Genomic DNA, 14,227 nt, shown 5'->3' on the forward strand with positions numbered 1-14,227 from the left:
CCCTCCATTGCCATTAATAAGTTGGCTCAAATCTGTTTATTTCTGCAGAGATCATGAGATGCTGTCATGAAATTAACTACCGAAAAACATAAAGGTGAATTAAATAATGTCAGTCAACGCAGTATACAAATGTAGCAGCATATTAGTTTTTGTGATAAATACTAACTATACTGCACATATGGGAGGAAGTTAAGTTCAAGTTCAGGACATTTATTTGAAAATTGTATTTAAAACATACATTATATATCATACAGGTGTGAAAAAAGTAACAATATTAGTGAAAACAATAGTCATGGAAGACATAGCTATGAAAGGGAATTTATATCTGTTAGTTTTAACTGTTGGTTGTCTCACAAGACAACTGACAACTCTTTTCACACCCTTTATGTTTAATCATAGAGGTTTAAAATCGACGGAATACCTCTTTAACAGTGGGCTGGGAAGGAAGTTAACAAAATAAAATTATCACATAAAACCCGCAGTATACACGCGTGTTTTTATCCATTCTCCTCATTAGTATTAGTCAAATGTACATGTGAAAAAAGTGTATTATTGTATGCACGTTATTGTATTACGTCGTTCGTCACATTTTTCTTTCTTTTATTTTACACGTTTGGTGCATGCTCTTGTTTTGAAGGCAAGCCCACTAACGTTCACTTCCGGTCTGGTCCTGTTTCGTTGACGAAATTGACGACTCAGCCAGTTTTAGTCTGTTGTTTAAAGTTTCAAGAAGCGCTTGAAGGATGTTGGCTTCCAGTTTCAGAGACTGTAAGGTTAGTAATGGGGCTTCAGGAAGAAATAGCGCTTCGTGAACAGAAAAAAAAAAACATTTAAAGGAAAGTTTTGGTAACTTGAAGTGTTACACGTTGTATGTCAGCATTAATGCATTTAATGACGATAGGTGACGCGGTTTTAGCTCACGTTAGCTGGGTAAAGTTTACATTGAATGTCATGTCCGCCATAACTGTCTGATTTGTGAACGTCTTCGTGCAGTTTATGCTTCCGTGACGTCAGAGCTGCTAATTTTGAAAACCGTTTCTTGAGTGGATTCAATCGTTTTCTCAGACTGGAAAACCAGCGCCGCCTTGAAATATAGCCTACTGTATGTGTGAATCAGTGAAAAACTTACACTGTTGTACATGTGCAGTATTTATATCTGCAACCTAATACTATCAGTCATGTGCAGTATTTATATCTGCAACCTAATACTACTGTCATGTACAGTATTTATATCTGCAACCTAATACTACTGTCATGTACAGTATTTATATCTGCAACCTAATACTATCAGTCATGTACAGTATTTATATCTGCAACCTAATACTACTGTCATGTACAGTATTTATATCTGCAACCTAATACTATCAGTCATGTACAGTATTTATATCTGCAACCTAATACTACTGTCATGTACAGTATTTATATCTGCAACCTAATACTACTGTCATGTACAGTATTTATATCTGCAACCTAATACTATCAGTCATGTACAGTATTTATATCTGCAACCTAATACTACTGTCATGTACAGTATTTATATCTGCAACCTAATACTACTGTCATGTACAGTCAGACATATTTTTTATGAATATATCCTGACTGACTTTTTCGTGAATTTTCGACGTGCTATAGTATTACTTTTTTTGGGGGGGGGGGGGGAATATGACTAAGCCTTTTTATAACTATTTTGCACTCACTTTTTTCCGACATGCTATAGTATGACTTTTTTTTCCCCTGAAAAAATTGACCATGGCTTTTTATGGCTGTTTTGGACTCACTACACTGAGACTAGGCACGTCAAGCGATATGAGCGATTTTTATGACTCTTTAACAATTTTAAATATTTTTTTATGAATATATTCTGACTGACTTTCGTGAATTTTCGACATGCTATAGTATGACCTTTTTTTAAAAATATGATCAAGGCTTTTTTTTTTAAAGATTATTTTCTTGCATAGACACCTTTGTATTTAGCGGTGGATAGAGAGGAAACATGGGAGAGAGAGGGGGATGTGACATGTATCAAAGGATCTCCAGCCGGGATTAGAACCTGAGGCTGCTGCATATATGCAGACATGGGTAAATGGCATGCACTCTAACCACTCGACCACCTGCCTGCCATGAATAAGCCTTTTTATAACTATTTTGCACTCACTACACTCAGATTTTGATTGACACGCGATATAGAAGCATATGTTAGGACTTTTACATCATTTTTACAACATTTTATGAATTTTGTCGATTTTTCACTTTTTTTCCGACATGCTATAGTATGACTTTTTTTTTTCCTGAAAAAATTGATCATGGCTTTTTATGGCTGTTTTGGACTCACTACACTGAGACTTGGTGCATCAAGCGATATGAGCGATTTTTATGACTCTTTAACAATTTAAAATATTTTTTTATGAATATATCCTGACTGACTTTTTCGTGAATTTTCAACATGCTATAGCATGACCTTTTTTTAACAATATGATCAAGGCTTTTTTTTTTAAAGATTATTTTCTTGCATAGACACCTTTGTATTTAGCGGTGGATAGAGAGGAAACATGGGAGAGAGAGGGGGATGTGACATGTATCAAAGGCAGTGGCGGCGCCAGAGTATTTTTTCTGGTTCAACTACGGTGGGGCTAACTCATACGACGGTGGGGCTCAAATCAATGTCAGAATTTCAATGTGAATATATAACAACACCCAGTGGCGCTGCCAGCCGGAATCCAGTACGCACTGGGAGGACTTTTTTTGAAGGTGGAAAAAAAAATTGATGCTGCTGAACCGGGCCGGATGCAGCCGCATTTGAGAGGACGATCGCGCGTGTGTGCGCAATTACGCATAGCGTGTGTTGGCCCCTCTCCACTACACAATACAGCTCGGCTCTAGTCTCGTCACCTCTCTGCTGCTGAGCACTGTGGGCCGAGCCGATGCATGTCTCTCTCCCCGGGCCGGCAGAGTTATCATACCGTAGTAGCCTGCTGTCTCTGTGTCGAGCATACACTAAAAGCGGGCTCACATGAGTGACGTTGACGTACGGACAGTACAGTCTGTTAATGAACCCAGATCAGTGACAGTTGTCATCGCAGCTGCCTGAATGCCGTTACGACGTGACGTGGTGCTGCTGTTGAACTCCGCACTTTTCTTGGTTATTTTGTTGTTGTTTTTTTCTTGGTGGTTTTATGGTAGGGCTAACGGTAGGGCTGACACAATTCTTGATGGGGCTATAGCCCAACCAAGCCCCTCCCTGGCACCGCCACTGTGTACAGTATTTATATCTGCAACCTTATACTATCAGTCATGTACAGTATTTATATCTGCAACCTAATACTATCAGTCATGTACAGTATTTATATCTGCATCCTAATACTATCAGTCATGTACAGTATTTATATCTGCATCCTAATACTATCAGTCATGTACAGTATTTATATCTGCAACCTAATACTATCAGTCATGTACAGTATTTATATCTGCATCCTAATACTATCAGTCATGTACAGTATTTATATCTGCATCCTAATACTATCAGTCATGTACAGTATTTATATCTGCAACCTAATACTATCAGTCATGTACAGTATTTATATCTGCATCCTAATACTATCAGTCATGTACAGTATTTATATCTGCATCCTATCAGTCATGTACAGTATTGCTATCTGTATTTTCCAGGCATGGAGCGCAGAAGGTCTTCCATTGTCCACCAGCAGTAACGAGGCTTGTAAACTATATGACGCCATACTGACTCAGGTAAAACCCACATGATGTTCCACATACTCTGCATATACAGCGGTCGAGCATGAAAGACCAGTGGTAAGCCGTTTCCAATGGTAATTTGCGCCTGCCTTCTCGTGCAAAAGTTCAGAGACAGCAGGAACGACCCTGAGTCTAACAGCAATCTCCCTTTTAAGGAGGAGGAATCATAACGTAGACAAAAGACGGGTCATGTCCTATCTTGCAAAGACAAGATGTACAGAACACAGGTGTCATAATGTACTCTGAAATTATCTCATGTCATGTGACACTCATATCACCTACCTACGCACAAACAGGCAATCATTTAAGTCATAGCATAACAGTTGAGAAGAGGAGATGCGGATCAACGTCTGACCTGACAAAGATTCTGATTATAAATTACATAACACCTCATCATACCTTCACCTTCTGACTTCCCGGCTTGGAGCTTCGTTTCTCTAAGACCTTCGTTGCCTTTAACGCTGACGATGTGATGGATAATGTTGATACTTCTACAAAAAAAGACAGTGGAAAAGGGATTTGAAGCTCTGATTTCATTTAGCCTAACAGGAAGTCAATAGTTTCAGGCTCAGGCTAAGTTCCAGTCAGAACTGGCTCAACAAGTAACCTGTCATACCCCGATCTTTAACTTAAAGTATGTTCACACCCAATGCAAAGCAACATTTTTGTGTGGCACTACAAAGTCAGTGCAAAGACGCACCGGGCTAGCTAATCTGGGTGATGTTATGAACTCAGACACGACGCTGTTTGATTAGCCGGCGTATTTGGGACTTCCACAAAATGTGTAGAGCACCAATAGATGATTGATGAAACGTTGCTGTCGTCTACATGCCAGTAGGTTTGTCTTTGTGTGTAGGCTGGTTCAGGAACTCCTGCTATACTACAATTAAAGGCTGTTACGTCCAGCGGTTTATACATTAATTAGAATTAATGAATGTGTCATTGAGGTAAATTAATGCACATTTAAAGAGTTTACTTCCTCAAACAAAAGACACACAAGAAAGTAACATATGCATGACATTAAATGTGAAAAAAGTTGATCTACAGGAGAATAAATATTTTAAAGCAATACAGAATGTGTGTGAGCATTACTGCATTATATTTTATTTACATTTTTATATTTTAGCACCTGAATTTAATAATCCCCATTACATAAATAGACATTGTTGCATGGAAACTGACCAGAATGCAGGAGATAGATGCCTGGGACCCCAGCTGGCTACTGTTTACACATTGTATGCACTCTTACTGTATCTGTAAAAACAACAATTTCATTTAACAACATCTTCATTTTTGTGTTCGGCTCCCAGTGTGTGAAATGGAGGAATGATGAAACCTTGGGAGGATTCGAAGGATGCATTTCTGCTATCCGGGCAGCTGACCCTAACTTTGGTAAACAAACACATTATTCATTCATTTTCATTTAACCTTTTATTTAAAATAAGAGAATGAAGGAAGGGATTGAGAATGCAGAGCTAATTATATCCACTGCTAAAATATCTTAATTAGAAATAACTGTGACCCTTAAATAAACACTGACAAGGTCAGTTCCTCCGAGTTCGAGGGAGCAGCAATCATAAAAGCTCAGCATCTCTCATGCTTTGGGGGCATTTAACAAATTAGACTAAACAAACTGAGTAATCTAAGCACATAAATAGAAAGAACCATGACCCGTAAAGAAAAAGGCAACGATCCGCTCAACTGAACACTTTCCAAATAGACATTTGGCGGTTATAAAAGTGTAAGTGCACATAAAGCGCAGGTGTAATCAATAACAATAGTAATGACTGCAATCAACATTTAGGTGAACGAGTTCCAATTAATGGAGCTGAGGCATAATTAATGTTATCAGTCGGCACCGATGCCCTTCCTGCTGTGAGAACTCAAAATGTCTGCTGATCTGACGAAGCCTTGGTTATTTAGCGATGACTTCCTGTCATTTATTCAGCGAAAGCATTAACCTGGTGACCTTGAGAAGAAGAGGTTAATCAGTATCTGAATGTCAAGCAAACCAATATAGGGACTTATAATCGGCCTTATAGACGCTGCTGTTTATCTCCATGTGTTCAGTCGGAGCTCTCGAGTGTTTTTGAAGGTTTGATTGTTGTTCATGCAAATGAATCGAGCTGTGCAGGTTCAACAATTATTGATGCTCCTGGCAGCGTTGCGAGCTGCTTTTGTCTACAACTGAGAAATGACAGGATCAGGCTTTTCAAATGGTGTCTATTTCATGGTTGCATAATGAAAACAAATCGAGGTCATTAGGTTTTTTTTACGATGAATTACGTTGTTGACATGAATCAGAGTCGGTAGGTCTGAATATGTAACGCGGTTGTCTTTTGGATGGAAAACAAAGCATTTGTCAGACAGATATTTGGACGTTTACTTCATTTGTAAACAAGCATTTTTACTGTAGTTGTTGTGGAATATTTAAAATGTTTGACAGTTGAACTTAGAAAGCTCTAAAAAAAAATGTGGTTCAAAGTCAAAATATTCTGAGGGGCCTTTCATCTCAATAAACAATTGCGAGGTCTTCCTTAAAAACAGTTACTTGGCATCAAAAGGAAAACTTTTACGAGGGCATGTGATTTTTTTTTTTTTTTTTGGTGTGTTATCTGTTTCCCCTGTAGTTATGGGTCATGTGATCAGCACGGGGCTTGAGCTGGCGTCGACGGCGAGCTCCCCCCGTCTGAATGAGCGGCTGGCTGGCAATGTGAGGCGAACAGTGGAGCTGGCCAACAGCCAGGACATCTCTCCCAGAGAGAGGCTCCATGTCAAGGCTATGGAGCTCTTTTCACATGGGTAAGATCCAGAGTCAGGTTACCACAGGAAGGAGTTGAAAGCATGGAGGGGTGGCTGAAGAAATGCATAGAAATCGCTATGCATTTCAAAAAAGATTACATTTTTTGAAGTGGAATCATTTCAACCTGATGGGTGAATGGTATAAAAATGAAGCTATTCACCATCACTAAACCATCAAATGAATAAATATGATTAATAAATGTCTTTGCTTTTGAAAACCTTTGTTTTATTTAGCTTTCCTGAGGCAACACGATGCATCTCTGATATTCTCTTAAACTTTTATCAGTCTAAAAATGACGAGACATTTCCAGAAACTTAAAACTATATCAAATGTTAGTATAATAATCCAAAAGAGAGGCATTTGCACGGATCTAGGCTCTTACAGTGCTGTACAGTCAGACAACATTAGATCCAAATACAGAAGAGATCAGTTCTGTTTATCATCACGCCAGAGGAAATAGGTTGCCTGTTAAAAAAACAGAAGACTACAAAAAATGTTTTATCTTATATTCATTCATCCCCAAGTTCACTCTCCCCATGTGAGCCACATGCTTGAAATACACAGCATTCATCTGTTATATTATATATTAGACTTCTACATAAAAATACACTCACAGTCCAACAGATATTCTGTCCACAGTGTCCCTAAACTGTAATATCCAGAGGCTATTTTTCTCTCAATATTGTCTGAGAGGACGCCTGTGTTTTTCCTCTAATTTCCTCCGTTCAGCACACAACAAATGTTGACGTCTTTGTGCTTCTCATGGTTATTCTGTTGTCCTCTGTGGCGGTCTCGTCTTTGACGGCGTCTCACGTGTCTTGCAGGCGTTTTAACGCGGCCTGCGAAGTCTGGGAAGACATTCTGCTGGATCACCCCACCGACATGCTGGCCCTCAAGTTTGCCCATGATGGTTACTTCTACAGCGGGGCGCAAACCATGCTTAGGGACTCTGTGGCCAGGGTGCTGCCCCACTGGAAACCACATATGCCTTTGTCCAGGTACAGAAGAACAATATACAATTATGGTAACACTTTAGATGAGGGAACACATAATAACCATGAACTCGTTTCTTATTAGGATGCATATAAGTAGCATATTGGCTGTTTTTAAGCCATTATAAATCACTTACTAATGCCTTATTCTGCATGATCTACTAGGCCGTTAACTACTGTGAGAGTTTTCCATCAATAATTTCCTAATCACTGCTTATTGATAGTGAGTTAGGGAGTTGCTGTAAACCACTTAATAAAACTAAGCTAATAAGAAACTAGTTCATGGTTAATATGTCTTCCCTAATCTAAAGTGTTACCTCAATTATATACAATAGCTGAAATATTTAGAATGTGGGATTTCTCTGAAAAGTTACCCACCATACCACTCATCTAAGTCCACTTTTGGTGCTTATTTTTATTTATTTATTTATTTTTACTGCTAGCCAGACCTCATTTAACGATCATTACCCGTTAACCAGTTGGTTTCGTACCTTCCATGCAGGTGGTTGTGGGAAAACACCTTCAGCTGGGTCCTCTGAGATTAAATTATTATATTTCTCAATAGTTTGGACGCTCTTTTCAGTGTTTCTGTTCCCATACACTATTGTGCCATTTGCTCTTTTCCTTTAACCATGTATTTTTTTTATTTTTCAAAACACGTTGTCTTTTCTAGCGTCTTTAAGTGTGCTTCTCCGGTCTCCGTCCATGTATTTTCCCATGTGTGTTATTCTGTTTCTTCAACCGCCTTTTTCTCAATGTCACAACTTTGTGAGCCGTGTGCACCTGGCTTCCCGTCTCCACGCGTGCTGCAGAGACTGTTTTCACAGTTTATCTGGTCGGACTGAGAAGATAAGAGCTTCTCACAGCCATAGTGAGGATACATTTTAATAATTTATCTCTGTGAAGCTGACTAAACAAGAGCTTTGCACATTCGCAGAGAGGATGCGTTCTAATTAACAAGCTCTGCTCACCTCAAATCTGTTGACTGACCATCACACACACACACACACACACACACACACACACATTGTATGCAGACATTATAAAATACAAACAATGAAAACAAAACTGAAATGTTAAATAAATGATGAAATACACAATGCTGTAACAATAACCCTGACATGTTAAATTAATAATTCATATCTGCAGTGAATGTGCAAATCAGGCAATACAGTTTGCTTCCCGATGTTGCGTCGTGAGCGTGTGCATCTACTTTCCCAAGTCTCCACAGCATCAGTTTGGCTGCCAGGTTGTCAGCTGTGTGTGTGAAGTCGGCAGTAACGCTACAGCTGTGAATGTTGCAGTGCATTGTGGGTACAGCTTATTCGTCAGTGAGTAATTGAGGACGCACAAGCTAAGTATAGTGAAGGAAGGTTAGCCTCGAAGTTAGCAACAACTTCTCTGGCTCAGGCACACTAAAGGTGGACTGATATTTAAGGTGGACCAGTTGAGCCTCTGAGACAGATTTGAAAAAAGCATCCCGCCCCCCCCCCCCCCCCCCCTCAGTGTTCCACGATTGGACGAGGCGGGATGATGAGGAGCAGGGGAGACGAGGGGATTGGATGGAGGGTACGAGCCAATGGGAGCCTTCCGGAGCAATGGCTCCCATTGGTCAATTTCTATGCAGGCCTACGGCTGATAGACTGAATGGATTGTTTTTTTTAATCCAAATCATAGACCATAGCTTTAAGTGACAACCTGCTACTCTGAGTCTTTTGATGTTTTATCATTCTTTTAACTGTTTAACTGATAACACAGTGAATTATTAACATCCTGACCGCAGCTCTGTTTGTATCATGAAAGCACAAAGTACAATGTCGTCATGTTATATTTTGGTTTCCTCTTATCATTCATGGCCCGTTGCCACCATTGTTATGCATGTGTGTGTGTTTATGCCCTCAGCTATCTGAAAGGAATGTACTCCTTCGGCCTCCTGGAGACTCGCTTCTATGACCAGGCCGAGAAGGTTGCCATGGAGGTGAGATTTTCTTCCCTCTAATGTCATTTCTGTCACCGGGTGGTCCAGGCCACCCGCCTGCGCCTGCGTTGGTTGTGTAAGTTCAATTCACTCAGTAATTTACTGTCGAACACCAATAATAAGCAGCAGTTGTGACGTAACATGTCACTTGAAAAAAATGATTGAGGGAACACAAACGACGGAAAAGGAAAGATGGTAATTTAGACTTGAGCGTGCGATTATTTTTTACTCCGGTGTAAGAAATACAGCATTATTATTTCTGCCTCTGTATTTCTGTATTGCTTCTCCTTACTTCAAACTGTTTAACCCTCTTGTGCAGGGCCTCGCTCTGACTCCAGATGACGCCTGGTCCGTTCACGCTGTCGCCCATGTTTACGAGATGAAAGCCGAGGTGGACAAAGGCTTGAGGTTCATGGAAAGCAGAGAGAAAGACTGGCAGGTATCACGTCGGCTGTTTTTCTCTCTAAAGAATTTCATCGCAGCAACCTTGTCGAGTTTGTCGGAGTCTCCTGAATTAAACATATGTATTGCTGATTTCCAGGTGTCTGACGTGCTGGCCAGTCATAACTATTGGCATTGGTCTCTCTACTACATTGAAAAGGTGAAGATGATAATGAGTTTTCTCAGCCAAGCGAGTAGTTGGCAGTAGGAGCGTTTGTGGAACTTGTATTTATGATACCCCCTCCCCCCGGGTAATTTGAAGTCTGAAGTTGATTATATTGCAGGATTAATTTATGTTTGCATCTGTGCCACGCAATCTATCAACCCTGCTTATCTCTCATGCCTGGAGTTATTCAAATCCCTCCTTCTCACCTCTCCTCCTCCTCCTCCTCCTCCACAGGGGCAATACGAAGCCGCTCTGCAGATATACGATTCCCAGGTTGGTTTTCTTGAGTTTGCATCGAAAAACTTTAATGGTATATCTGTCTGAGTGCATACACACTCCCTTCAAGAGCTATGCATGGACCAACGCTCAGGGGATTGAGACTAAAAGCAGTGTGCTGCGCTTAGTGTGAGTCAAAAGGCAAGTGTGTGCAAATGGAAGGCAAATCCATCTGATGACACATTTCAATGTCAGCTGCCAAAGCTGATTATTGTTTTATTCACTGTAAAAATAGGACAAATTTTAAAGTGAAGACCTTTACTGTCCTGTCCTTTTTTTTTTACAAGAACATTTCATAATGTTACTCCCTGCTGCCGTCAGCTTGAACAGAAATTCTTACGTAAAGTTAGATGAATCCCATGAATGTTTAACCGGTCACATCAGGGGAATCCAGCTCGTGTCTTTTTTTAAAAATGCCATTATGTGGAGGCAGTTCCATGTTACATCCGTCTGTGTTCATTGTGAACAGTGAAAGAGTTTGTTCTTCAATAGGTGTTCAGACGTTGTAAAGTCACGGGATCCATGTTGGACACCGTGGACGCCAGTTCAATGCTCTGCAGACTGGAGATGGAAGGTATGGGAACTTGCAATGTAATCTCACATATAGTGTCTTGGAGTTTGAATAGCATTCTGGAAACGATGTGTGCCATTCATTCACAATTACACTGATGAAGGTGCTGCAACGTCTGTTAGCGTGTTGCTTCTTGGCTGAAGGGCGACAACGCTGTCTAATTTGGGATCATTTAAGATAGTGTGGTCTTAAGTGAAACTGCTAATGAGGTGAGATAATTAGAGTTATCATACCTCATTAATCTGAAATCAAAGGGGTTGTGTTGGCATCCAGGTTCTTTTTCTGTGTAATGGGGGTGAGTATTGGCAAGAACCTCACGATACGATACGTATCACGATACGATACGTAACGATACGTATCACGATATGATACGTATCACGATATGATACGTATCACGATATTGCGATATAAATAAATATGAAAACACAAGTACCTGTATATGTACATCAGATGATATTGATCAGAGGACAAATTGATTCAAAACAGCCTCTCCATTTTATTAATTCCCATGAAATTCACTGGAATAAATATTGAAAATAAAATGAAAAAGGATGAAGTACTGCATTCACAACGCGTCTAAACATGAATCTTTTTTTTTTTTTTTAAATCGATCTTTGGAGTTGAAAAATCGGTATTGTATTGTATCCCGATATATTGCTGTATCGATATTGTTACCCATCTCTTGTGTGTAATCAAACCAAAAACTGAGCCTTATTGACCTTTCAAATAGTTCTCTCATAATGTTGTGGCTGCCTTCGGGCAACATTGGTGTGTTTGTGTTGCCAGGTGTGTGCGTGAAGGACCGCTGGCGAGAGCTGCTCCAGGCCACTCAGCCTCACACCGACGACCACGTGACCTTGTTTAACGACCTCCACTTCCTCATGGTGTCACTGGGAGCCAAAGAGAGCGGGACCTCGCAGCGTCTGCTGGACGGCCTCCAGGAATTGGCGAAGTGAGTTTTCCCCGCAAACTATTTTTTTTCTCTTCACTGCACACCTCGACGCTCTGTCAGCCTTACATAAGAGCCTCACAGGCCTTATGTAAAACAGAGGCAGAAACAAGGCTGAGCGTAGGATGCTAGGGGAGAGAGAGCGTATGCAGTCGGAAAGAGAATTCAGAGCTGCAGTCCATGTCAGAGACGGGGGATCTTCCCTCTGTAGCAGATGTACCAGCAGCCTCTGGAGTTTTGTGGTTTAAAATGTGTTCTGCCGTCCCGACCACGGACATCTTGTGCCTCTCCATTTTGTCCGGCGTACACCCCTCAGAAAAACTGCCACTTAAAAGCAGTTCTTTAAATTGTCAGCTCCTTCAGAGCAGCTCTTTAAAGTGAATTCCCTAAAGTCAGAAACAGGGATGTTCTCTTCAACATAGCTGTTCTTTGAATTATCAGGCAAGCCCCCAAGACATGTTTGAGCGTTGCATTTATTTAATTCCTTCTCTAACATATATACTGTGTCACTTTTATTCCCTTGGTACGGAAGGGTTTCATGGCTTTATGTAATCCTTATTTTGCCATGATGTAATTTCACATGCTTACAATCACAGGCTGTAAGCATCCGCTAATCCAAAAAAAGCCCCACATCTGGCCTCCCAGTGAAGTGAATCCTATTCAGACTTCATACAGTTCATTAGAGTAATACTCGTCAGCGTGTAATAGTCGATTTTGTTGAGGTTAATGTTGGAGATTACATTGGTTGGTTCAACCTTCAGGCTCCACCGAGACTTCATTACACCTTCACCCTGGTGTGGCTGTGAATGCGATAACTCAGGAAGGTAAGGAGGGGAATATCTTCAAATTTAGCACAAACGTCCACCTGGACTCAAGGATGAGCTGATTAGATTTTGGTGGTCACTGACCTCAGAAATACATTTTTGGCCATAACTGAAGAATTGATATCCTAATTATGCCAATTTAACAGAAATTGAAAGACATTTTGGACAGACATGGACATAAATTACCTCTTATTTTCTCCACAGAGAGCCAGGGGAGAATCAACACCATCGGCTGGCAGCGACTATCGGCGTCCCGATGTGTCAGGCCTTCATGGAGTACGACCAGGGCAACTACAGCCGAGCCGTGGAGCTGCTGTACCCGCTACGCTACAGCGTGGTCGACATCGGTGGCAGTGATGCACAGGTAAGATCCCCCTCAAACTCAACATGATATAGTACGATTCCATTGATCACACTGTATTGCGTTTTTTTGAGTAAGACAAAAAAAACGTGATGTGGCGAAACAGGCCAGAGGTGAAGTGTGCTCTGCATACGAGCCGAAGCCTTTCAGGCCAGGAACATGTGTTAGAATGTGGAGCGCGGTACGCCGACGTATGAATAATGAATCCACGATGGATGCTGATGGACTTCATGCGTTTTATGTTCTTTGTGTTCAGAGAACCGTTCCCCAGGGTGCAACAGTGTATATACATACATCCAGGGCAACTGGAAAGGTTAAGAAAGACTGTATATACAGTGTTGGAGCGGGGCTGTGTTTACTAATGGGTCCGTCCACTGTTTGTTTGTTCGCAGAGGGACGTCTTCAATCTACTGCTCATTCATGCGGCAATGAAATCGGAGAATAAGCGTCATCAGAAACTGGGAAGGTAATGCACAAGAGGGATTTCAGCCCCTCAGCCGTTTTTTTTTATGTGCACTGGATTTCATCATGATACACTGTATTTGCTGTTGGCTGTTTCTGTTGCTGTCTTTTGCTGTCAATATAAACACAAGCTCCCTCGTCCGTACACCGTGTTCGACTTGTTTTTCTAAATCTGTGTTTCGTGTCTTTATACCGTCCTGTGTTGTGCTGAATTCCTGCAGATGTCTGCTGGTGGAGCGCGATGCCGTGAGGGCCAACTCCCCCATGACGGATCGTCTGATGCAGAGAGCCCTGGCTCTTCACACCTAGACTGATCCCATGCAAACGACTGCAAGCAACACTAGAAACGGATGTGCTTTAAGAGACTTCTTCAACATTCCAGCAGAAACTTTACCCGGTTGTCAAGACATCTAAAACGTCGTGAAATGCTCAATTTTGCACATTTCTCAAGATATTAAATGCTGTTTTTCCAATTTGAATGATGAAATAATCAACAATGTGGTTTGTTAGCTGATACTTCAAATCAAAATGTCTTTTTTCTTTCAAATTTTATTAGCAAACATCACATTTAAATATAAATAAAATCCTCATGTCAAGATTAATACATGTTCAAAACCAATAAATATACACTTTGGGCTTTGCATGTGATGACTT

General features: G+C 40.8%; 1 protein-coding gene across 1 annotated transcript; it reads left to right on the forward strand.

The window, feature by feature from the left end:
• Positions 1-691: 691 nt before the first annotated feature.
• ttc38 (tetratricopeptide repeat domain 38) lies at positions 692-14,212 on the forward strand. Its single transcript, XM_084016659.1, has 14 exons — positions 692-773; positions 3,667-3,744; positions 5,061-5,142; positions 6,381-6,552; positions 7,378-7,551; positions 9,448-9,523; positions 9,843-9,962; positions 10,065-10,124; positions 10,365-10,403; positions 10,899-10,980; positions 11,764-11,929; positions 12,955-13,114; positions 13,504-13,577; positions 13,795-14,212. Exons 1-14 carry the CDS (start codon positions 744-746, stop codon positions 13,880-13,882), a joined length of 1,401 nt encoding a protein of 466 aa, XP_083872785.1. The 5' UTR covers positions 692-743; the 3' UTR covers positions 13,883-14,212.
• Positions 14,213-14,227: the final 15 nt, after the last annotated feature.

Source organism: Eutrigla gurnardus, assembly GCF_963514095.1.
Source record: "Eutrigla gurnardus genome assembly, chromosome: 9".
Lineage (NCBI taxonomy): Eukaryota > Metazoa > Chordata > Actinopteri > Perciformes > Triglidae > Eutrigla > Eutrigla gurnardus.